At 43.6% G+C, this 26,333-nt stretch overlaps 1 protein-coding gene across 5 annotated transcripts in view; it reads right to left on the reverse strand.

Moving 5' to 3' along the window:
* CEP85 (centrosomal protein 85) overlaps window positions 1-26,333 on the reverse strand; it is a 42,717-nt gene that overhangs the window by 12,692 nt on the left and 3,692 nt on the right. For 2 of the 5 annotated variants that reach the window (XM_020983184.2, XM_020983186.2), the window contains exons 2-7: window positions 19,298-19,371; window positions 11,447-11,599; window positions 5,894-6,576; window positions 3,317-3,450; window positions 2,848-2,965; window positions 807-992 (exon numbers count right to left, since the gene is read on the reverse strand). In XM_020983184.2, the coding sequence (XP_020838843.1) occupies window positions 807-992; window positions 2,848-2,965; window positions 3,317-3,450; window positions 5,894-6,576; window positions 11,447-11,599; window positions 19,298-19,352 (1,329 nt within the window). In that variant the 5' untranslated portion in view covers window positions 19,353-19,371. Of the gene's footprint in view, window positions 1-806; window positions 993-2,847; window positions 2,966-3,316; window positions 3,451-4,089; window positions 4,273-5,893; window positions 6,577-6,859; window positions 7,118-11,446; window positions 11,600-15,411; window positions 16,165-19,297; window positions 19,372-26,333 lie in introns of those variants that run through there. The other 3 variants (XM_078145568.1, XM_078145569.1, XM_078145570.1) reach the window with 3 other exon arrangements.

The following is a 26,333-nucleotide window of genomic DNA, read 5'->3' on the forward strand; positions in this document are numbered from 1 at the left end:
ATTTACACCCAGAAAGCTGTTCGGTAACTACTCCTATTTCTCTACTGCTTCATGGTTTACAAAGCACTCTGGGCACAACAAGTCTATGAGGTAAAAAAGCAGTGCATTATTTACCCTTTTTTTACAGGAGGAACCTGAAGGGCAGAGAAGGGGAAATGCCATGCCATGGCCACACAGCCACTAAGTAAAAGTGCCAGGATTTGGGCCAGAGTCTCCCCTCTTCTGTTACTCTCTGCTACAACTCTGTAAGAATACAGACACTTTAGGAAGTGTGGATTAGAGGAATGGGAGAATAGAGCTGAAGGAAATGAGCCAGCTTCCACTGCCTCCAGTCATCCTTCAGGGCATCAGAAGCACACTGACAAAGATTCTAACCTCTCCAAGTAGTTGCAAACTTTTCTCCATTTTTAGTTCACGGGAGGAAGAACACCAAACAATTGGAACCCAGGTGTGTTTACACCCCTGGAAACAATGAAGAATGGTGTAACTGCTTCTTTCCTCTGCCAGCTGGCAAGAGGTCTGAGAGGATGGGGGAGTGAACAGTGGAGAATGCCCGAGTTACTACTCTGTTTACCTTGGGGTAGGTAATCAGTCTGAAGAACAGGCAACCAGTGTTGATGGGTAGCAAGCACAGCCTGGGGAGCCCGCCCACCCCCAGCCCCACCTGGGAGAGTCCAAATCTCTCTGGCTCACGTCTACTCCTGGCATGGCCACCAGCATCATAGCCTTGGCAAGCAGAGCCCCAACTTGTCTCTGGCTGACTCCCAATCCTTTCCCATTCAGAAGGCAGCCCCACTATCACTCACCCTTTCTTCTTGTTTCTTTCCTTCTTCTGAATGTTTCTGCAACGCCACCCTGAGGGACTCCCGGACAAGCTGTGCATCCACTTCTGAGGCAGAGAGTTTCTTTTCAAGCTCCGACCTTTCTTTACCGAGAGCCTCTGTCTTCTGCGCAAACTGTGCTCGGAGGAAAGTGTTCTCTCGCTGCAACTCCTGCCAGAGAGATGCCATAGGTGTGACAAGTGCCTCTGTTCCTGGCTGTATGTGTATGTATGTGTATACACACACACACACACACACATACACTCTTTACACTCAGATAATATAAATGTTGAAGTATCCTTTCACAGGAAAATAGGATTTAGAGATTGAAGGCACTTTTAGACATCATCTAGCTCAACTCTCCTTATTTTAGAGAAACTGAGGTCTAAGGAAATGAAGTGACTTGCTCAAGGTCACAGAGTTAGTAAACAGAACTGAGTTTCCAAGTCAATGTGGATGAATGACTAGAAAATTTCCTGGACTCAGCAGACAGGTGGGAAATCCAGTTTGGCTGACAGGTAACATAGAATTCAAAGGGCCTTGGCCCTGACAGGGGGAGGCCATTTCCTTTCCTCATTTCCCCATACCTCTTGACTCAGAGCAATGGCTGCCTCTTCCCTCTCTAATCAGTTTGCTTTGTCGGTTTAAACAAAAAAAAAAAGTGAAGCCAAGCCTGCTTGTTGTTATGCTTAGCCTCTATCACTGCCTCCATCTGCTGGGAATTTGGCATTGTGGAAAGAAGACTGGATTAGCAGCACAGATTTGGAGGCAGAAGGATCTTTAGAGGCCAATGCACTCAACTTCCTCGCTTTATAGAGAAGCCAAGCGCCTTTCCATGGTCACACAATTAGCAAGTGTCTCAAGTGGGATTAGAACCCAGCACTTGCTGACGCCAAGCCCAGGGTCCTGCTGCTTCAGTTGCTCAGCTCTGCCACTCTGACCTCCCCTCCCTCAGTGAGGCTGTTTCTTCACCTCAAAATGGGATATTAGTAAAGTGCACAGCACAGTGCCTAGTACACAGCACGAGCTATTTAAATGCTTATTTCCTTTCTTCTCCCTCTTCTGTAAAACAAAAGGAAGTTAGGGGAGGAAGGTCAGTCAGACTGGGTCTCAAAAATCCCTTCTTCCAGTTCCAGGGTATTTCACGAATGGGGGTCGGACACCTTCACACTATTTTAAATGCCCTGCCTCCCCACTCCTGAAGCCCCTGAAGCTCTTCTCTGGCCCAGGGCCAATATCTACTAGATATTGGCAATATCTGTTACAATATTTAATACTTTTACAACAGCCAATACTTGGACAATATCTAATACTTTTTCACCCCTCTCAGTACTGAGTACATGGCAGTACTTAATAAAGACTGAGTTGAACTCTGAACTCTTTGCTATGACCCAAAAATGCTTTCTAACCTCTGTGTCCCTGTGTTTTTGCTCACAGTTTCTTCCACCCAGAATGCCCTCTAGTAATTTCTACTCATCCTTCAAGGCCCAGTTCTTGAATCCATGCCTGGTATCCCATCCAAAAGTGACCACTCCCTCCTGGGAGCTGCCACAATGCCTTGTATTTTCTGTTGCGCTTTCAAATTTTACTTCATATTATGGCAAAAGATTGAAGCCTCTGGCCGTGTATGTGTGCGTGTGTGTCTCCCCTACAACAACATCTGACATATTTACAGCACTCAAAAATTTCCAAAGTGATGTATATTTACTGTCTAATTGGATCCTATTATCTCCATTTTTAGATGAGAAAACTAAGATGAAGAAGTAAAGCTCTTTGCCTGTAGTTATAATGGTAGGTGTTAGAGGCAGGATTTGAGCTTCAGGTCTCTCCTGGCTTGAAATCCACTGCTCTTTCCACTACACCACACTGCCTTACCATAATGTGAGCTGTTTAAGGGCAGTTATATTTTATCTTTGTAACAACCTCCCCCTTGAGCTTCCCCACCCCCTACCCCCCCCCGCTCAACCCCCCCCCCACGAGCCCCAAACAGCAGTTAAACATGTGACTCTTGGCTGTGAGTACTTACTTGCAGCCTCAGCATGCAGACATCCCCATAGTGGGCAGGGCGGCCCAATAGGGCACTGTGGACCTGAAGCTCACTCTCACGGACTTTCTGTTCCAACTGAGAGATATGCTGCCTCTGCCTGCAAAGTGAACCACAGGCACACATCAAAGCAACCTTCTTGAGTGACAGCCTGCCTGAAATCGGAGCCTTCCCTTTCACTAGGCAGATAGGAATAATCAGTCCTATTTAACTGAGATGAGAATCTCAAGGTCTGGCTGATGACAGGGGAAGGGAACAAGGAAAAGGATTTCTGGGGGAAGGGACAAACGAGTAAAGATGAGTTAGCCCTCAAAAAGACACATACCCCCAGGTGATGTTAGGCACACTCAAGAACAGGCTCGCTATTGATCCGAGAGGACCTCCGAGGCAAACATGAGAAGCCAGGAAGTTATGAGTTTGAATGGCCATTCCCTCTCCCCTTGTGCCTTACTTGTTGATGAGGAGATCCTTTTCTTTCAGGAGGTTCTCATTGCTGTTCAGGATGCTCACCCACTGGGCTGGCTCCAGGGCTGGCACAGATGGCGCGTAAGCTGTGGGGTGGTGGCAAGTGGCTCCGTTCTGGAGCTGAAAGACAAGCAGCTCATTGGAAGTGACTTAATGTCACAACTTCAAACCCTTCAGGGCCTCTCCTACCCATCCCAAATAAAGCATAAACTTACATCCCAGCATTCAAAGCCTTCTACAATCTGACTCCCCTCTCCCTTTCCAGATATTTCTCACGGTTGGAAGGCACCTTTAGTTCAAACCTACTTAGAGAGCAATTTTTTCTATGATATCCAGGAAAAGTATTCATTTACCCTCTGCTTTAAGATCTCTATTTAGGTGGGGGTTCCCTACCTACCAAGGCCACCCAATTCCATATTTGGACATTATTTTATAGGAAGGGGGCAGCTAGGTGGCACAGTGGATAGTGTATCAGTCCTGGAATCAGGACAACCTGAGTTCAAATCTAGCCTCAGATACTTACTAGCTGTCTGACTCTGGGCAAGTCACTTCACCCTGACTGCCTCAAAAAAAAAAAAATTAAAGGAAGATTTTTTTTCTATATAATGAGCCAAAATCTGCCTCTCTGCAACTTCTATTCACTCTTCTAGTTCTGCCTTCTGGATCCAAAGAGAAAAAATCCAATTCTTCTTTTTCCACTGTAGTCCTTCAAAAACTGGACCAGATCAATTAATCAATAAGCATTTATTAAGGACCCACCTTGTGAAGAAAGTCATGTTTCCCTGAAGCCATCCCCCATAACCAGAAGGGGCTCCTCACTGCCTACTGAACTCCTGCCTTTCTTTCAAGGCCTGCCTCCTCCATAAAACCTTTCTATATCCCCCAGATGAACAATGACTTCTTTCTCCAATTTCTCAGTGCACATGGTTTAGGTCTATGCTTTGTACTCCACTAGCTCTGCCTTGGACCAGATATTTGTGTATGTGCCTATTTTCATCTCTTTACCCGCCCCTCCCCCCCATTGGTCTATACTCCCTAAGGGCGGGATCTGTGCCTTATTCTATCTTCTGGTCTCCTATGCCTAAATAGTGCACGTAGATAGCAGAGGCCCTTATTAAGCTTGCTGAATTGAAATGACAGAAGAGCTGTGACAGGCACCTGGTCACTGGCCAGCATGATCTTCAGCTGAGCTCTGTTTTGACTGGGCCTGAGAGAACCCTGTGTTTACTGACTAATTTTAGCTCTCTTTCAGGATTGGAAGAAACTCATGAGGGAGGCTCTGCCTGCAAGCTATATACTCCCCTGCCCTCCAGCAGGGCTCTAAGTTCGAAGGAAAGGTCAGTTAGGCTTCATCTGGTAACAGAGACAAATCACACAGCTGAGTCTGTTCTTATCATTCACGGGCTCAGAATTCTTCTTCCTACCACCCCTACTCACTTCAATGGAGGAAGCAGAGAACTGAAAAACACCATGGGTCTGCAGTCTGAAAAAACAGGTTCAAATTTAGGCTTCTATCCACACTAGCTGTGTGACCTTGGCTAAGCTCAAGTCTTGGTTTTATTTATAAAATGAGACTAACAGCTCCTGCCTTTGCAACTCACAAGGATGTTGGAAGAATCAAATCAGATAGTTAAAGAACTTTGGAAACAATATGGTGTATATACATACTCATGGCAGCACCATGGGTTTCTCTGAAATAGTTCCCCTTACAGTAAGCTGAAGCTTTTTTGTCTTTCTCCTATTAACTCTTTTCTTATAAATGTCTTCTGCCTATTAAGTACCAGTGGTCTCAAAGCTTTCCTTTATCCAATGTCTCCATCTCCAGGATAAGTAATCTTTATCTCCTTTTCCTGACTACTCTAGGTCAACCACAAGTACTCAAGGCAAAAACCTAAATAATTCTAGGAGGTGGACAGTACCTATGGCCCCAAAAACCTTTAATAATTCAGCGCTCAAGAATGACTAAGGTAGCATTGTACCTCCAACGATGCACATTTCTAAAGCGCTTTAAGATTTACAAAGTATGGCAGCAGTTAGGGGGCACAGTGGATAGAGCACTGGCCTTGAAGTCAGGTGGACCCGAGTTCAAATCCGGCCTCAGACGCGTAACGCACACTAGCTGTGTGACCTAGGCTAGTCACCTAACCCCACTGCCTAGTGCAAAAAAACAAAAAGATTTACAAAGTACTTTTCTTGCACTACCCTCTGCGGTAGGTGTAGGACCAAAGGCTTTAGAGATAGAAGGGACCTAAGTGATCCACTAGCCCAACTCCCTCATTTGACAGACAGAAGCTTAGTAAGTGGCAAAACCAGAGTTCAAACTCTGTTCTTAGAACTCCAAATCTAGTACTTTCTACTATACCATCAGTATTGCAACTAAGATCTCCCCCATCTTACAGAGGAGACAAGAGGCTTACCGAGTGTTAAGTGACACCCCCAGCTAGCTGGTAGGCGTCAGAGCCAGGACTTTTAAACCCAAGTCTCTTGCCTCAAAATCCAATGTTTTCACTACACCAGGTCTTAGCAAAGATAATATTATAGTAACCAGAAAATGGACGTGTACCTTCATTTGTTCCATCTGTAACCGAATTGACTCCAGCTGCTGTCGGCACGTGCTGAGCTCACAAGACTGTTCCTGGGAATGCCAAGTGTCAGGGCCTTGCAGCCACCCCTGCGCCTGGAGAGGCTTCGGGAAGCCAGATGCTGCCTGAAGCAGCCCACCAGCAAGAGCATGGGTCCCACTGCGTTCACATCCAGCCCCAACACTCGGGGCCTTCTTAGTCTCAGGCAGCACCTTGTACAACTCCTTGCCTGTCTCAGCTGTTGGATTTTGCAGGTGGAATCGGTAGTAGGGATCTGAATATAGTGTCTCCATCAGTACCGACTGGTTGAGGGTTGGCTCCATGTTGGGAGTATCAAACTTTCTCATCTCCTCTTCTCTTTCGTGGCCCAAAGCAGGAAACCAGGACTGTTCAATTCCATTTTCCCCAGGAGCTCCACAGAGGTACATGAGATCCCTCGGCAGGCCCGGAGATCTTTTCATAATGCCAAAGTCTCCATTCCGGGGCCGTCCCACGTTTTCCGACAATCCTGACACGGGCAGTTTGGAGGAAAGGAGCCCCGTATGGGTGGAAGCAGGCTTGACTGGAGAGGTCCCCAAAGTAGATGGTATCACATGGGCTGTAGGAATGGTTACTTGGCTTTTGATGGGCTGGAAGGACGAGCTGCCACTCGAGCTGCAAAACTCTGGAAAAAGAAGAGCCTTCTATAAGCCAGAAAAAAAGCATCAAGCCTTCCAAAGTTCAGCTGCTGCAGAGAAAGGGACATCAACTTAGAAGGATGGCGTGAGTTCCAGGAGCTCAACTGCTACTTGCCAAGGTAAAGCCACAAAAGGCAGCACTGGCTGCTTCTAGGGACACATCTCCAGGCCTCTTCCTTGGAAGTTACATTCTATTCCCTGTACCCCCAGAGATGGCATCTTCCTAGTCAAGAAATTAAGGTATCAAAAAAACCCAAACAACCTACTTACTGAAGGATTCCAAAAGAAGAAAAGAATTAGTTCTTCTCATAGATCAGCAACCACAAGTTATAACTCCATCGAAAAGAAATTTCCTCTAAGTCCATGGCACAACTAAATGCCACATTGTCTCCCCAGTGACTCTTGCCACTCCTAGGTGAATGTGAGCATGAAACAACCACCCTAGAAAACAAATGAAGTCTTGTCTCCTTCAGTGCCCAGGGCAGCAAGGGGACGTGGTGCCCGAGCCTGGGACTGTCCTGGTTCACATACCCCAAACCTGGCTTCACGTGGCAATGTGAAGTTATTCTTAGTAACTCTCAGGTTTCACTCCAGCAACACTGAAGCACGCTGTGTTTTTAATTTTGCTTGCCCATTGTCAATGCACCAAAGCATTGACATGTCATGACTTTGAGTTTTTCCTCATGTTGAGGCCATTTCCCTCGACCCCAGCTGGTTTCTTGGATATTTATTTCACTTAATCTCTGGATCTGTTTCCACATTTATAAAAAGACTGGGCTGGACTAGCTGATCTCTAAGATCCCTAAGATCTCTAACATCTAATTATTCTACATATTCTTTAGCCTGGGAGATTGAGGAGGTCATGATTACTGTCTTCAAACATTTGAAAGGTAATGCAAAAGGGGGATGAGATTTGTTCCAATACACCTCGGACTGATGAACTATGATCAATCAGTGTGAAGTTACAGGGAGGAAGCTTTTAGCTCAGTTTAAACAATTAAAGTAGTCAAAAATGGGGGTGGGAGTGGGGTGAAAATAAAGAATGAGATGCCTTGGGAAGTAATGAATTGCCAGGCACTGGAGGTATCCAAAAGAGGGCATTGTCAGGGGATTTCATGTCTCAGGTAAGAGTGGGACTAGATGATTTCTAAGGGTCCAGTCAGCACTCAAGTTCCAAAAGACTATTCAATATGCACACAAGCCTAAAAAACAACTTAATTTTAAAATTCTAGGTAGTTTACAATTAACATTAGCAAAGGAAAGGAAATATTTTTAAAAGGAAACTCTTGATAAGGTACAAATCCATCATTAAAATTTTTGAATGACTTTAGCATATCTTTTCATTCATTCAATCAGTATTCACTGAGCCTATACCATGGCCAGAACACTTTACTTAGACATTCAGAGAGTTCTACTTTTTTTTTTTTGGCAGTTAGGGTTAAGTGACTTGCCCAGGGTCACACACCTGGTAAGTGTCAAGTGGTTTGGTCTGAGGCAGCATTGGAACTCAGTTCCTCCTGACTTCAGGGCCAGTGCTCTATCCATTGCACCACCTAGCTGTGCCCATTAAGAGAGTTCTAAAAGGAGTAAGTCAAAGTCTCTGCCTACTAGGAAACTGCAATCATTATCACTGGAGTGGGAGCATGTAGGAAAAACTGAGCAACATGGGTCACTCCATACCCCAATAACACATCCCCCTAAATTAGTCCCACCATCACACAACTCTTCCTCCTTTGAGCTTCATATTATTCTTATCTACCATTCAACACAATCCTGATAGCTGTAGTCTACAGATCCTACCTCCCACCCCCAGTCATTCCTCTTCCTTCCTCAATGAGTTTCATACCTGGCTCACAATTTCTTTCTTTTCCCCATCTCCACGCATCTAGGGGACTTCAACATACATACTGACTCAACCTCAAACACCCTAACCACTCAGTTCCTCAACCTACTCACTTCCCATGAGCTCCCCACCTAAGTCACACACAAACATGGTCATACCCTTGATCTTGCTATCACCCACAAATGTACCACCTTCTCCATGCAAGAATTCCAAAATCCCCTTATCCAACCAAACCTATTAGCTTCTCACCAACCTCTCTGCCTCCCTGTACAAAACCCTACTCTTTGTCCACACTGTGACCTCTAATCCCTTGCCCTCTCAATTCTCTCCAAGCCATCTCCCCTGCACCAACCACTCTCTCCTCTTTTCCACATCTTGGTCCCTTGGTGAACTAATTCAACTCTACACTATCCCCTCTCTTGAATCCCTTGTCCCCTTATCATTTAGCCCTACCAAGTCTCATCCTTGAATCACTCCCACCATTTGCTGCCTTTGCTCCTATACATGCCACTGAAAGGAGTAAAATCACGTAACTGCTCTGCCTGGGTCCACCACACACATATGGTGCACAACCTCACCTGGGCCTCACTGCTGCTAGGCAGTCCCATCATACCTCCCTGATCAGCTCACTATCCTACTCTGAACAGCAGCTCTTCCAAACCTTTTTATCCCTCCTCAGACCTCTCATGGTTCCTCCTCCCCCACCACTGAGAACCTTGCCTCATATATCATAAAAAACATTCAAGCCATTTGCTGTGAACTCTCTCTTCCTTATCTCCTATCATTCAGATGCTTTCTGTCACCCTCCTCCTTCACCCCTGTCTCACATAAAGTGTCCTCACTCCTTACCAAGGCTAACCCCTCTACCTGCTCAGCAATCCCATTCCATCCCATCTCCAACAGATTGCCCCCTCTGTCATCCCCAGTCTATCACTTATTTTCAACCTGTCCCTGTCCACTGGCTCATTCTCCACTTCAATAAGCATGCCCATGTATCTCCTGACCCTCACTTGATCCTCACTATCCTCCTATCTCATTTCTGCCCTTGGCAGCTAAACTCCCCACAAAGTATGTCAGCAATAGGTGCTTCCACTTTCTTTCCTCTCACTCTCTACTTAACCCCTTACAATTTGGCTTCTGACCTTATTCCTTTGAAACTGCTCTCTCCAATGTTTACTAATGATCTCTGTGGTCAAATCCAATGGCCTTTTCTCAATCTTCATTGTCCTTGACCTCTCTGCACTCTCTGACACGGTCCCCCTCTCTACCTTGGTACTCTCTTACCTTCCTGAAGTACAGGTCCAATCATACATACACACACACACACACACTCTCTCTCTCTCTCTCTTTCTCTCTCCTCTGTTTTGGATTTAAAGCCCTTCACAAGCTCCTATCTTTCCAATCTTCTTACACCTTATTCCTCGACATGTGACACTATCTACCAGCAGTTACCCAAACACGACACCCTACCTCTGGGCCATAGGCATTTTCTCTAGTTCCCCCCACCCCCCACCCCCCGCCATGTCTGGAATGTTCTCCCTCCTCAACTCTGCCTACTGGATTCCTTTAAGTTAGAACTAAAATCCCATTTCTAACCCCTCTTAATTCTAGTGCCTTCCTTCTTGTTAATTATTTCCTATACAACTTGTACATAGCTTGTTTGTATATTTGTTTATTATTTCCCCCCATTGGACCATTAGCTACTTGAGGGCAAGGATTGTCTTTGCCTCTTTTTGTATCCTGGGGCTTAGCACAGTGCTTGGCACATAGTAGGCACTTAATAAGTGTTTACTGATTGACTGAATTGCCCTCTAAAGAATTTCTAGTTTTCCCAGGATTATTCCAGTCATACTACCCTACCTGAAAGCCATGCCCCGCCCCCCCCCAAGTTCTATTTTGTTTCACTCAGTGAGGTACACACAGACAGGTCATCTGGGGAAATTCACCCTACCTAGAATTACTGTTGCTCTCTTGATGAGGAAAGAAACTTTTCCATACCCTACAACTATCGTTACACATTCTCATCATTGCGAGGCAATACAGAACAGATAAATATTCAAAGCGAGCAATACAGAAAGTAGGATTTATAGGAGTGCAGAGCAAAAGAAGGAAAGATTGCTGTGGAAGGCAACATAACGGGAAAAGCCTTATGGACAACACAGGATTTTAGGTGGACTGTGAAGAATGGACATGGTCTGAGGGAGAGCTGATGAACATTTCATGGAAAAGGAGAGAAACAACTTGAGAAAAGGCACAGTGGTGGGAATGAGCAGACAGTAAGGATACAAGGGTGGCCGGAGAAGAAGTTCTGCTGTGGATAGTGGCAGGCCCTGCATATTTAACCAAGGGGTTTGGGCTTTGTCCTCTCAGCAGCAGGAAGCCACCAGAGGTCAGTGAGCAAGGAACTGTCAGGTGCAATATAAATGTGAGCTATGATTATTGTTCTTCTACTAAAGTCATAGGTAGATGACCCTGAGCTCTCCAAGGACACACCAGTCAATACAAGCTCTGGCAGCTCGTACTAAGCTGGAGCTCTGAATACAAGCCCAGTGACAGATTGCAAGTCTGTACTACGAGAACCAGTTCAGAGAAGATTTGCAACTGGGTACTGCATTTTTTGTGGTAATAGCAATTCATAAAAACTCCCTACTAAGGGAGGGCAATGTTGGATCTTCACTGGTAGTGGGTTCCCTACACAAGGAAGTTACAGATCCCTGAAATACTAATCTATTAATGTGACCAAAATGTTAAACCAGTGTTTTAAAAAGATTATTAACCTGGGAGAGACAGGGAGATCAATAAGGAGCTTACTGCAATAGTCTAGATATCAGGTGAACCTGGAGTAGGGTGGTGACAGTGGAATGGAAAGAAAGAGTTGGATGTGAGAGACATTTTAAAGAAACCATCAGACTCAGTAACTGATTTGACTGGCTTTATGAACACTCCAAACCACAGGACCACAGTCTAAAAAAGGCACTACAATGTCAGCAATCTCATTAACAATCCAAACTTACCCTCAACGATGTCAGAACATGATGTGCCGATGGCCGTGTCTCCACTGTCAGCCACGCTTGAGCAGCGGCTGAACCGGCTTCTGTATGGCTCTGAGATGACTGGGGTCTGCCATTCGGTCCCCAGGGAACTGCCCTTCTGAATCAGTTTGGAATCTGAAACAAGTACCACTGCCTACCTTTAGTGTGCTCCCAGTATATCACTCACTGAAATAATTTAGCAAAGATCACCCTTAAACCCACACTGAAAATTAAATCACAAGCCAACAGCCCACTCTTTCATGGCTGTCCCAGCTATCTGGAACTACCTAATTTCAAAGAAGATCAAATATTTATCTTCTATTTGTTCTGGGCCCAGGGCCATGCTGGGGCTATGAAGAATATTAAAGAAAGAGATGACCCACTGAGAGCTTATAGTCTAATAAAGAAACAAGAAATGTATATAAACATAAGACAGCAAAATGATATGTAAAAAATATGACTAAATACAAAAAATAATATCATGCAGACAATAGGTAGTAGGAATTTGGAGAAGGGAAAGATCACTATGACTAGGACTTAAGGTGGCATGGTGTAGTGAAAAGAGAACTGTACTATGGAATGAGAAGACCAAGGTTCAGACTCCTGGCTGCAACATACATTAGCTGTGTGATCTTGAGCCAATTATTGAACCTGTTTCCTTCATCTGTAAAATGGGAACAATCATAATTTTACTATCTTATCACAAAGAGAGGGTATTGCAAAGAAAGAGCTTTATAAAAGTATAGCACTATATACAATGAGCATTATTATTATTATTGTTCAGAACAGGTCTTCTAGAACTTTAGCTGGAACTTGATCCCCATGTGATGATCTGGGAACAGCAAGAACACAGACAAAAAAGCGGTGATTAATCTGGGATGCTCCTGGGATAGTAAAGAAACTAATGAGGTTATGACAGAAGGTTCTAATTCAGAAAAAGCAGGAAACAAATATGGGAGAAATCAGTGGGGCCAGGTTCTAGAGCAGGGGTGGGGAACCTGCAGCCCTGAGATCCCCGACCCCTGTTCTAGAGGATCTAGAAAACTGGTCTGAAGAGTTTATATTTTATCCAGAGGGCTAGTGAAACCAAGCTGAATAGGGAACTAAGATTCAATAAACATCTAGACCAGGAGGGTGCAGGGCCCCCTGCTAGACACTGGGGACACAAAAATCAAAACAAAAAAGTTCCTGCCCTTTCAAGGAGCTTACCCTTACTGCAGGAATACAGCGTATACACAGATAAATACAAGATGGAAGTACTGTTTTTCAGGAGATTCAAGTTCTAGAAATTCAACCCTTTTTTTAAATTTCAAATTGAATATTTTTTGACAGTTATTTATTTTTAATATGAATTTATTTCTTTTTAGTTTTCAATATTCACTTCCACAAGTTTTTGAGTTCCAAATTTCTCACCCCTCCCCCACCCCAAGATGGCATGCATTCTGAATACCCCTTCCCCTGGTCTGCCTTCTCTTCTATCTCTCCCCCCTCCCTTCTCTTATCCCCTTCCCCTTCTCTTTTCCTGTAGAGCAGGATAGACTTCTGTACCCCATTTCCTGTATTTCTTATTTCCCCATTGCATGTGAAAACATTTTTTTAAAACATGTTTTTAAAACTTTGAGTTCCAAATTTTCTCCCTTCCTCCCTCCCCACCCACCCTCATTGAAAAGGCAAGCAACTCAATATAGGTTGTACATGTGCAGTTATGCAAAACACTTCCTTAGTAGACATGTTGTGAAAAACTAACTCTATTTCCCTTAATCCTATCCTGCCCTCCTATCCTGCCCTCCCATTTATTCTATTCTTTCTTTTGACCCTGTCCCTCCTCAGAAGTATTTGCTTCTGATTACCCCTTTCCCAATCTGCCCTCCTCTCTATCACCCCCTGCTCTCTTGTCCCCTTCTCCCCCTATTTTCCTGTAGGGTAAGACAGATTTCCATACCCAATTGAATGTGTATGTTATTCTCTCCTTAAGCCAAATCCTATGAGAATAAGATTCCTCATTCCCTCTCACCTTCCCCTGTTTCCCCTCCACTGTAAGAGACTTTTCTTTTCTGTTTTTTTTTTGTGAGATAATTTACCCCATTCTACCTCTCCCTTTCTTCTCCGAGTATCATCCTCTCTCATCCCTTAATTTTATTCTCCAGATATGACCCCTTAATCTTCAACTCACCCTGTGCCTTCTATCTATCTATCTATCTATCTATCTATCTATCTATCTATCTATCTATCCATACATACATATAATTTTTTTCCTTCCAACTACCCTAATACTGACAAAGTTCTCATGAGTTACAAATATCATCTTTCCATGCAGGAATGTAAACAGTTCAATCTTAATAAGTCTCTTATGATTTCTCTTTCCTGTTTACCTCTTCATGTTCCACTTGAGTCCTGTATTTGAAAGTCAAATTTTCTTTAGCTCTGGTCTTTTCATCAGGAATGCTTGAAAGTCCTCTATTTCACTGAATGACCATTTTTTCCCCTGAAGGATTATACTCAGTTTTGCTGGGTAGGTGATTCTTGGTTGTAATCCTATGTCCTTTGCCCTCTGGAATATTATATTCCATGCCCTGGTCCTTTAATGTAGAAGCTGCTAAATCTTGTGTTATCCTGATTGTGTTTCCACAGTACTTGAATTGTTTCCTTCTGGCAGCTTGTAATATTTTCTCCTTGACCTGGGAACTCTGGAATTTGGCTACAATATTCCTAGGAGTTTTCCTTTGGGAATCTCTTTCAGGAGGAGATCTGTGGATTCTTTCCATTTCTATTTTGCCCTCTGGTTCTAATATATCAGGGCAGTTTTCCTTGATAATTTCTTGAAAGATGATGTCTAGGCTCTTTTTTTGATCATGGCTTTCAGATAGTCCAATAATTTTTAAATTCTCTCTCCTGGATCTATTTTCCAGGTCAGTTGTTTTTCCAATGAGACAGTTCACATTGTTTTCTAATTTTTCATTCTTTTGGATTTGTTTTACAGTGTCTTGATTTCTCATAAAGTCACTGTCTTCCAATTGCTCTATTCTAATTTTTAATGAAGTATTTTCTTCAGTAATCTTTTGGACTTCCTTTTCCATTTGGCCAATTTTTCTTTTTAGGGCATTTTTCTCCTCATTGCCTTTTTGGGCCTCTTTTGGCATTTGGGTTAGGCTGTTTTTTAAAGATGTTATTTTCTTCAGTATTTTTTTGGGTCTCCTTTCATGATTTTCTTGCATCACTCTCATTTCTCTTCCCAGTTTTTCCTCTATTTCCCTTATTTGCTTCTCAAAATCCCTTTTGAGCTCTTCCAAGGCCTGGGACTGATTCCTATTTTTCTTGAAGGCTTTGGATGTAGGAGCTTTGACTTTGTTGTCTTCTTCTGGTTGTATATTTCGATCTTCTCTGTCACCAAAGTAAGATAACATAGTCTGACTCTTTTTGTGCTGCTTGCTCATGATCCCAGCCAATTACTTGAGTTTTAAACTCTTTGTTAAGGTAAGAGTCTGCTTCCAATGTGGAGAGTGTACTGTCCCAAGCTTCAGGGGTTTGTGTAGCTGTTTTCAGAGATACTTGTAGGGACCTGTAAATTTTCAGTTCTTCCAAGGTGGTATGATAAGGGGCGAGGTGTTTACTCCTTTCCTGGCCTGTGACCACAAGTATTCCTTTCTGTCCCGTAACTGTAAGGAGGGGTTCCTCTCCACAGGTACTAAAAGGTCCACCACGCCAGCGCTCCTCCTCACCCCAGCACTGCCGCCCAGAACTGTGACCCAGATCCACACACGGGCAAAGCAAGAGATTTCTGCCTCAGCACTGGCAAAGAGATCCCTGCAGTCCCTCTCTGATCAGCCACTGGATTCCCCCTCAGTCTGTGGGCCGGAAGCTTGGGAAGCAGCTGCCCCCCCCCCCCATGGAGTTGAAACCCCGCCTTCCTCTCTAACCACCGACAGAAACAGACTTTTCCCACTGACCTTCTAAGTTGTCTTTGGCATTCATGGATTGAGGAGTCTGGAAACCTCCACAGCTGCCTGCAATTCAGTCCTCTGAGTCCTGCTCCAGGTTTGCTGCAGCTTGCGCACCCACACCGCGCTGCGCTGCGCTCCCAGCCTGGCGATACACCTTTCTGATCAATCATCCAGGTTGTCTTGGGCTGGAAATTTGTTTCACTCTGTATTTTTGAGGGTTCTGCTGCTTCAGAATTTGTTTAGAGCCATTTTTTATGAGTATTTGGAGGAGTTTGGGGGAGAGCTCAAGCAAGTCACTGCTTTCACGCCACCATCTTGGCTCCACCCCCTCAAATTGAATATTTTATTAACCTGGTAGTTGTCTTTGTAACATGTGCACACACACTTGCACACTCTGTAGATATTCGATTCTTGAACCATCAACCAATCAACAAGCATTTAAGAGCTTACTAAGCACCAGTACATGTGCCAGGTGCTAAGGATACAAATTCAAACATTAAACCATAAGGCTGAAAGGGACTTTAAGGGTCATTTAGTTCCAAACCTTCATTTCAGAGTTAGAAAAGTAGGCCCAAAGGGAGCTAACCTTCTCCACCATCATGGAGAAAGCTGGCGGTGTTGGCAGTGGCAGAGCCAGAACTAGGGCCGGGGCCAGAAGCCAGGCTTCCTGATGCAGAGTCCCCAGACACTGTCTTTCTTCTTCATCACATTGCCTTTCCCATCATCAGCTTTATTCTGGCCTAATTCGAATGCCATTTTGATTATACAATCATTTAGAAGAAAGGTAGTATGGCAGTGTAGGTAGAGAGTTGGTCTTGGAGTCAGTAAGATTTGGGTTCAAAACACGCCTCTGACCCAGACAAGCTCTGACTCTAGTCTCGGGCAAGTCCCTAAGACTATTAATCACAGATAAGTTGCTAATCTGAATTGGGAGAGGAAGTTTCTACACTGGGCATACCTTATACCTGGAATCACAAGTTTGAATTAAAAAAGAGATTGTCAAGAAAATTTTAGCTAATGGCACAACAAAATACTAGGATCCTAATCAGTTATATCATGGGGTGCCCTCTAAATTATAAGCAGAAGTAATCCCCACATCCCAAGAACGGATCAATACACCTAGAGAGACCATCTAGCCCAACTCCCTCATTTACAGATGAATAAAGTGTGACTCAGGGAGATGACTGTGACCTGGTCAAGGTCAAGGCCATAGCACCAGCAGGAGGCTGAACAAAAGTCTAACTGCCACAGCAGCTCTCTTTCTTCTAGTCCAATGGCCACACTTGGGGTGAATTTAGGTCTTCTACTTCTATCTCACCCCCACCAGGCCGCACAACTGAGGCCTAATAAAGAAGGTTAAAGAAGGATTTCAGGACGGTTAGGGTTTCAACCTGAGGTGTACGAAATTATCAAGACCTTACATAATAGTTGGTTTAGATTTCTGTTCTCTTTTATATTAGTTTTTTTTTTAAGTTTTTAAATTTATTTCAAACTTAAATGCAAAATAAGAAAAGGAAAAAGTTACAAGGTTTTTTTGTGTATCATATTCTCCCTACCAGACTACAAACTCCTTGAGGGAGTAATGTATTACAACATATTATATAAGATATATAACATATTAGTAATAACCCCCATATCTTAGTGTTCAAAAGTTTACAAAGCACTTTCTCATGAAAACCCTGTGAGGGAGGTAGAACATGCAGTATTAGTCACATTGTACAGATAAGGAACCCTGAAGTTCAGGGAAATGAACCAACTTGTCCACAATCACGTAGCTAATAAGGCACAATTCAAATTCAAGTCTCCTGACTCCAGAGTTTGGGACCTGAATGAGGAAGACTGGGGTTCAGATCCTGCCTCAGATATTTATTAGCTGTATGACCCTGGGCATATTTAACCTCTTAACCTCAGTTTCTTCATCTGTAAAATGGAAATAGTCCTTACATCAAAAGACAAAGACTCACAAATGAGATAACATGTGTGAAGCACTTTGCAAACCTTTCCACATTGCCTGCACCTTGTCTTATGTATCATTTTAAATCCTTCCTCCTGCCCAGGCTGTACATACAGTAGAAGCTTTGAAAATTTTAAGTTGAATTAAGCTGGAGTGTGGCAAGTAGAATTTCATCATCCATCAATTGATCTAACACTGTCTTTCACACTAACACCCTTCAGCCACCACAATTTCTTCTCACCAAGGTGAGATACAAGAGAAAGCCATTCAAAAAGTCCTTCATCTGGCAGATAAGGAAACTGAGGCCTAGGAAGATTAATTACTTGCCCAAGGCTACAAGTAACTGTAGTTGAGGGAGGACTAATAACTGGGGGGAGGGGGGGAGTATTAGAAGTCAGCCAGTCTGCCTGAAGCACAGAATGTGGGGAAAAGGGTAGTATGTAAGAAGCCCAGAAAGATAGGTTGAATTTTATTGTGAAAGGCTTTTAATGCCAAACAGAGTCCGCATGTGACTTTAGAGGCAATAAGGAGTGATAGGCTCCTTCTGAGCACAGGAGCAACATGGTCAGTCTTGGGAACACTAATTTGGTAACCATGGGGAGAGCAGGTTGGATAGGGGAGATGTGAGGTAGGGAGACCAATCAGGAGGCTATTTCAATAGTTCAGGCAAAAAATAATTAGGGCCTGAACTAGGATGGTGATGGGAGATAATGAAGGTTAGAAGAGTCAAAGATGATACTGAGGTTATGAAGTTGGGTGCCTGGAAAGCTGGTGGTACACTGGAAAAAAAAGGGAAGTCAGAAAAGGATTGGCTTAGCAGAAAGATAACAAACTTTGTTCTGATCATGTCTTTTAAAAATGTCTTTCTGTTTGCACATGTACATGCATATATACATACATACACACATACATACACATGAACATATATTATATGTGAAAACAAACATCTTGAAAGCTGGGATTTTTCTTTATATCTTATGCCATGCCAACACCATAAGGGCCCACAAGTGAATGTGAACCACAGAAAGATGAAGTGATCAAAAAATTGAAGTTTTTTTAAAAAAAGAAATTAATGACAATGTTCCAGTAGCTCCTGAACAAAGTGAAAAAAGAAAAGGAAAAGATCTAATTACAACATTGTATATACTCTGTTACTTAAACTAAGTTGTTGTTAACTTCTAGGGTTGTCTCCAGCTCATTCCTTGGCCGGTCTAATAATGTCACTTAGCTCTTTGCTTGGGCCTCTCATACAGTATTACATTACTTTGTATTCTTAACAAGCTACTCTATTTGACTACAAACTCCATGAGGTATAGGAGGGTGTCCTAAAAAAAACCCCAAACCTCTACAGACAGCAGATACTTCATATTTGTTAAATTATACAGCTATGTTGTCAGAGGAGGCACTTTTTTAAACAACTGCTGTTTCCCCTTTGGAATGTGGCATATGAGCTTTCATAAGCGACTCTGCAAAATTCACAAACAGAGGAGGGGGTGCTTTGAGAGCTAAATTCCCAGATCTCCAATGACGCCAGCAGAGTACGCCAGCATCCAACTGGAATTTGGATCCTTGTGGGGCAGGAGACAAGAGGCTGTCTGTATGACTACAAAAACAACGTGTAATACAGTAAGTAATGGTGCTATTTTCTACCTCACGTGATCCTGTACGCTCTCCTCTCCTGTCTGAAGCACCTGTTTGCTATTTCAAATAACATCATGTTAAGAATGCACAACTGTCTGTTCTACCCTCCATATATACATGTCAATATCCATTCACACTTAGTTTTCCATAGGTAACAATTCATTCCTCAAACAGGACCATGTGATTTGTTTAGTTTTGACACTTCAGTGAATTATGTCTTTCTCCTTCTTCCCTCAAAAAAAAAATGAAAGAATATAGCCAGGGCTGGGATTTGGCAGAGAAAACTGGAATACTTACCTGTTGGACTGGATTCAGAAATCCTCCCACCTGGGTATTTCTCTTGCACAGCCATCCTGGGAGATTCCAATCAACTGGGGAATTAAATGAGTTCACTTAGTCTCTTTTAAATCATTATAATCTAATGCACACCGAACTATAAGTGGCTGCAGAGCTTGGCCCCTTTCCCCAAGAGTATTCGAGCCCAGGGTTATACCTCCCTCAAAGACAGAACTTCACTCGAGTGCAGCAGTTCCCTGCGCTGCTTCTTTGGGAAATGGGGAAACCAAGAGGAGCAGCGCTCAAACGAGGCGACATCTGTAAAGCCCGAATCACCACAGAGGACACGCATGTACGTGTAGGTTTCCTCATAAGACCCCACAACACGGAGCACGAACAGAGAGGCCTCAGCTCATGGAGGAAAGCAATCAGCTACCCAGCTAATAAGAGTTGGAGCCAGGACCCAAAACCAAGTCTGCTGATTCTGGGTCCAGCACTCTTATCATTGCAATAGTATGGGCTACTACATACAAATATAAGCAATTACTATTCCCAACCTTGACCTTTGGATTCCATTTTCATTGTTCTTCGGTTGTTTCAGTCACGTATGACTCTTCATGACCCCAATGGGTTTTTCTTGGCAAAGATATGGGAGTAGTTTGTCATTTCCTTCTGCAGCTCATTTTACAGATGAGGAAACTGAGCCAAGCAGGGTTAAGTGCCTTGCCCAGAGTCACACGGCTAGTAAGTGTCTGAGGCTGGAGTTGAACTCATGAAGATGAGTCTTTCTGACTCCAAGCCCAGTATTCTATCCACTGCACCATCTAGGGGCTTTTTGATTCTAGAGGCCATCTCAAATCATCTAACAGATGTTACAAAATTTTCAGTGAAATATTTATTTAAATCAATCTCTAGTATTTTTAGTGAGGGATGATGACTCTAGTCACAGATGAAAGAGAAGTTTAGTGTACTAGAAATATCGGTTGTTTTCCTTCGTTCTCAAAGAGGACCAAAATGACACCACTATGTCAAGGTCAAGGTACAGTGTGTCAGACTGGGGCTGATCAGACCAGTACCAGCTTAGAATGTTCTACCACAGGACAGACACAAATAGTCCATGTGAACATGTGGGGTGGAATCTCTAAATCTGTAAATCTCGTGTTTCTTTTGAGCTACTTCAATTCTGTTTTGCTCACAGAGTGCAGCACCTTCTTTGATGTGGGCACACCATGCTGGACATTTCTTTGCCAGCGTCTCCCATGTCACCCAATCAATTCCAAAGTTCTTCAGACAGCCTTTGAAAGTGTCCTTGTAACACTTCTTCCGAATCACTCACCACCATGTGGGTGCTTGCCTTGTGTGAGTTCTTCGTAAGACAGTCTTTTAGGTGTCTTTAGTGAGATCTCTGGATTTTGGTTATGATATTCCTAAGACTTTCCCTTAGGGGGTAGGGGTTCTTTCAGGAGATGATCAATAGATTCTTTTTTATCATTACTCTTCCCTCTGGTTCAAATGGATCTAGATAGTTTTCATTCATGATTTCTTGAAACATCTATTTAAATATTAAAATTATTGAAATCATTGAAACATGATTTCTGAACATTATCGTTCAGGGTTTTTTTTTTGGGGGGGGTCATAGTCTTCAGGGAGTCCAATGACTCAAATTATCTCTCCTCGACCTGATTTCCAGGTCATTTTTTTATATCAGGTATGTAACATTTTCTTGAATTTTTTTCAATCTTTTCAAAGTATTCTATTTCCTGCTGTCTCAGTGTGTCTGACTTTTGTTTGATCTAAGTTTTCTTATCAAGTAAGGTTTACCACTTTCTCTTTTAAGTTATTTATTTTTCCAATTCTTTCCTCCAGAGTTTTTATTACATGTTTTTATCTCTCGCTTCATTTCTTTTAAATATTCAAGTAATTCTTGTGGAAAATCCATTTTCCCCTTTTAGTCTATGTTTGCAGTCATTACAGAACTATTCTCCTTCTTTTGGGAAATCTTTAGATCTGTAATTTTTTAAACTGTGTGCTATCTTCTTGGGTTTATTTATCTCTCCAGCATTAGTCCCTGAATCGGAGCTTTGTGTGAGGGCCAGGTTCTGCCCCACGCTATGCTTCTGTGTGAGGGTGGTCAGGATTCCTGCAACGACCTCCATCTCCTGGGGCTAGGCCCACTTGGATCTCCGAGGTTTAGAGAGCTGGACCTTCAGGGCACTCTCTGCCTCTTGTGAGCATAGTGCTAGGGATCACAGAGTCCCTGGGCAACTGGGCTGTGCCTGTCTCAAGCACTGCTACGCAGCACTGGTTGTTGGTACTCCCCGGGGCTTTCAAGGTCCCAGTCCCAAGGCATTCAGGGCGTGGGCAGGAGCCACTTGTTTCCTCTGGATACAGAGCCTTGAAGGCTACACGTTTCTGGCCTCTCTCTAGTCATGCTGAGAGACTACAGGACTGTTTGCCTGTGCCGGAGCTGGCTGTGATGGCACCAGCTTCGTTGGTGGCTTCTTTTTCTAGTGCTCACTGGCTTCTGGCCGATTGTTTTATACAGTTCTGGGGTGGATGTCACTGTAGTTTCTCATGGATTTCAATCCGGCACAAATTTTAGATTTTTGCTGCAGTCTACCCTTGCTCAGGCAGCCATCTTTACCAGAAGTCTAGTATAGAAAATGCTTAAAAAATTTTTTTTAGTGAATACACTCTAAGTGTAAGGAACATGTGGGAGTCTTATTACCATGACCTGTGAACATCATCTTTGACTCACATTTGAGTAGAGTGCACTAATTCTAACACAGATCAAATACCGCTCTAAAAAAGCATTTTATACTCTCATGCACTCATGAGAATTCTACTTGACTTCCAAAGATTTGTGACTGACAGTGCCCCATGTAAACTGCTACCCTTCCACATCTTAGTAGATAACCTTCAGGAGCTTCTATGGTCCTCTCAACAATCCACCTTATGGTCAACCTTCTGGCATGGAGTCTCACTTAGAAAGGCTGATTTTGACATGACAGATCTTGGCTTATCATTGAGGTTGTTTGTATCCAAACTCATTCTAGCTTTGTAGGACTTGGGTTACCTTTCTGTAGCTTTTGAGGATCCAGAGTTGCCTCAAAGCCAGAATTAGGCATTAAGACAGGACTTTAATGAAGGATTATACTCTTGCAGTACTGCACATTTATGTATGTGTTATTTCCCTGACCAGGCTGTAAGATTCTTGAGAGCAGGAGCCATGTCTTATTTATATTTGTATCTGAGTAGAGTACATTCCTACACTGAGCAGAGTGCATTACACCCAGTAGGCACTGTACACTTGACCCCAACATGGTGACAAAAGACAACAAGCAACTAATATGGGATCCCTTTGTGGAAGTGAAAGGATCACAAATGGGAACCCTGAGGAACAAAGGAGAAGTTCAGGGACAACTTGGTCTCCAAGACATAGGCCTCAGAGGGGAAACTGTTGTTTGTCCTTCATTCTTGAAGAGGATCGTGACATCAGGAAGGTGATGCCATGACTTGTAAGTGAATTGGATTTAAGTAAGGGAAGGCTGTGCAAAGTCACCAGCCTCACTCTCTCCTCCGGAGCCATCTGGGTCCAGTGGCCAGATATAGATCAAAATGACTGGAGATGGCCCTCCAGAGGCGAAATTAAACCTTAGAGAAAAAAAACAAAACAAAACAAGAAAAAGGAGCCTTGCCACTTTCTTAACAATGTACTTTACTGCCCTCTGCAGTTTTCTCCTAATCAATACATCCAAGATCTTCAACAGCCTCTCCACAGATGCACCACCACCTACTGAAACGCCAGTTGATTACACTGATGAAAAAACAGTTTGTACAATTCCCCTTCTGGAAAAGAACGTTCCTGGGCAGGAGGGCTAAGTTGGCTAGCTTCACTTCCTTTCTTACAAATCCCAATGTCTTTTGCTTTATTGCTATCTTTAAATATTAAATATTAAATATTAAAAATTAAATATTAAAAATAAACAAATAGTACAGGTCCTTATCATCTCTTAAACTGGACCATTGCTGTGCTTCAAAGGTCTCTTTCTAGTGATTTTCCTAAAACACAGATCTGACCATGTCATCCTTAAATCTATCACTTCTACTGGCTCCCTCTTAACACCAGGATCAAATATAAAGTCATCCACTTCGCATTTAAAGCCTTTCACCGCCTGGCTCCTTCCTACCTTTCCAAAGTTCTTTACTTTCTGTCTTATTCCACTCCAAGCACCCTACACAAAACACTACTTTGCACTGGCTGTCCCCATGCCTGCAACATTCTCTCTCCTCACCTTCCTCTTCTAGGTTCTCTGGCTTCCTCCAACACTTAGCTCATAACTCACCTTTTACAGGCAGCCTTTCCAAGTTCCTTCTCAATGCCCTCTCCTCCTTTCCCTCTGAGAGTGTCTTTTGTTTAAACTGGTCGGACTGCTCTCAGTCTCCTTTTGCTAGCTCATCATTCATATCACGCCCCCTAACTATGAGTATTCCCCAAGGTTCTGTTCCGGGCCCTCTTCTCCCTCTGTACACTCTCTTGGTAATCTCATCAGTTCCCATGGGTTTAACTATCATCTCTATGCAGGTGACCCCCAGATCTACATATCCAACTCTTTCTCTCTGAAGTTTGGCCTAGTATATCTCATATTTCTAACTCCTACACTTCTAATTAGATGTTTCCAACTTGATGTCCCAGAGACAACCTAAAGCCAAGGTAGGCACCTGGTGGCACGGATTGCTGGGCCTATAGTTAGAAAAACCTGAGTTCAAATCCAGCCTCAGATACTTGCCGGCTGTGTGATCCACAGTAAGTCTTCCATTTGCCTCAGTTTCCTCAAATTTAAAATGGGGATAAGAACAGCATCCACCTCGAAGGATTGCTGGGAGGATCAAATGAGATAACATTTGTAAAGCACTTAGCACAGTTTCTGGCACACAGTGGTGCTATATAAATGCTTATTCCCTTTCTGTCCCCTCAACAGGTCTAAAACTGAACTCATCATCCTTCCTCTAAACACTCCATTCCAAACTTCCCTATTTCTGTCAAAGGCACTACCATCCCATCCTTCCTGTGTCTTCGGTTTATAATGTCTGTGTTGTCCTGGACTCCTCACTTTTCCTCATCCTACACTTACAATCAGGCAGCTAGGTGGGCAGCAATGAATGCAATGCTTGGCCTGGAGTCAGAAGACTCATCTCCCTGAGTTCAAATCTGGCCTCAGACACTAGCTGTGTGACCCTGGGAAAGTCACTTAACTCCACTGCTTAGCCCAAAAAAGAAGAAAAAAAAAAGCTCTAGACAATCTAGCTCCAACCTCCTTTCCAGCTTCAACAGACATTAATTCCCCTCCCTCAATCCACAATCCAGCCAAACTTGCCTCCTCTATTAACCACACAATACTACATCTCGTCTCCATGCCTTTGCACCGGCAAATGCCTGAGTCCCTCTCTTCCTTTAAGATGCAGTTCAGATACTATCTTCTTTGCATGAAGCCTTTCCTGATTCCCACCCCCACCCCCAATTGCTAGCATCCTCCCTCAAACAATGTCTTTATTTAACTACTTTGAGGTTCATGCTAGTCTTAACTACTACCCAATCAATATCCTGGTAGCTACTGTCTATAGATCCCAAGGTCATTCCGCTTCCTTTCTCAATGAGTTTGATACCTGGCTCACAATTTTTTTTTCTCTCCTCCACTCATACTAGGGGACTTCAACATACACACTGACTCAACATCAAACACCCTAACCACTCAGTTCCTCAACCTACTCACTTCCCATGAGCTCCCCACCTAAGTCACACACAAACATGGTCATACCCTTGATCTTGCTATCACCCACAAATGTACCACCTTCTCCATGCAAGAATTCCAAAATCCCCTTATCCAACCAAACCTATTAGCTTCTCACCAATCTCTCTGCCTCCCTGTACAAAACCCTACTCTTTGTCCACACTGTGACCTCTAATCCCTTGCCCTCTCAATTCTCTCCAAGCCATCTCCCCTGCACCAACCACTCTCTCCTCTTTTCCACATCTTGGTCCCTTGGTGAACTAATTCAACTCTACACTATCCCCTCTCTTGAATCCCTAGCCCCCTTATCTTTGGCCCTACCAAGTCTCATCCTTGAATCACTCCCACCATTTGCTGCCTTTGCTCCTATACGTGCCACTGAAAGGAGTAAAATCACGTAACTGCTCTGCCTGGGTCCACCACACACATATGGTACACAACCTCACCTGGGCCTCACTGCTGCTAGGCAGTCCCACCATACTTCCCTGACCACTCACTATCCCACTCTGCACAGCAGCTCTTTCAAACCTTTTCATCCCTCCTCAGACCTCTCATGGTTCCTCCTCCCCCCACCACTGAGAACCTAGCCTCATATTTTATAGAAAACATTCAAGCCGTTTGCTGTGTACTCCCTCTTCCTCATCTCCTATCATTCAGATGCCTTCTGACACTCTCCTCCTTCACCCCTGTCTCACATGAAGTGTCCTCACTCCTTACCAAGGCTAACCCCTCTACCTGCTCAGCAATCCAATTACACCCCATCTCCAACAGATTGCCTCCTCTGTCATCCCCAGTCTATCACTTATTTTCGTTTTTTGGGTTTTTCGCTTTTTGGGTTTTTTTTCAAAGGCAATTGGGATTAAGTGACTTGGCCAGGGTCACACAGCTAGTAAGTGTGAAGTGTTTGGTCTGAGGCCGGATTTCAACTCAGGTCCTCCTGACTTCAGGGCCAGTGCACCATCTAGCTGCCCCTCTCTCACTTATTTTCAATCTGTCCCTGTCCACTAGCTCATTCTCCACTTCAGTAAGCACACCCATGTATCTCCTGACCCTCACTTGACCTTCACTATACTCCTATCACACTTCTGCCCTTGGTAGCTAAACTCCCCACAAAGTATGTCAGTAATAGATGCCTCCACTTTCTCTCCTCTCACTCTCTACTTAACCCCTTACAATTTGGCTTCTGACCTTATCATTCCTTTGAAACTATCTCTCCAATGTTACTAATGATCTCTTTATGGCCAAATCCAATGGTCTTTTCTCAA

This window comes from Phascolarctos cinereus, unplaced genomic scaffold (assembly GCF_003287225.1).
Source record: "Phascolarctos cinereus isolate Bilbo 61053 unplaced genomic scaffold, phaCin_HiC Scaffold_726;HRSCAF=1367, whole genome shotgun sequence".
Taxonomy (NCBI): Eukaryota; Metazoa; Chordata; class Mammalia; order Diprotodontia; family Phascolarctidae; genus Phascolarctos; species Phascolarctos cinereus.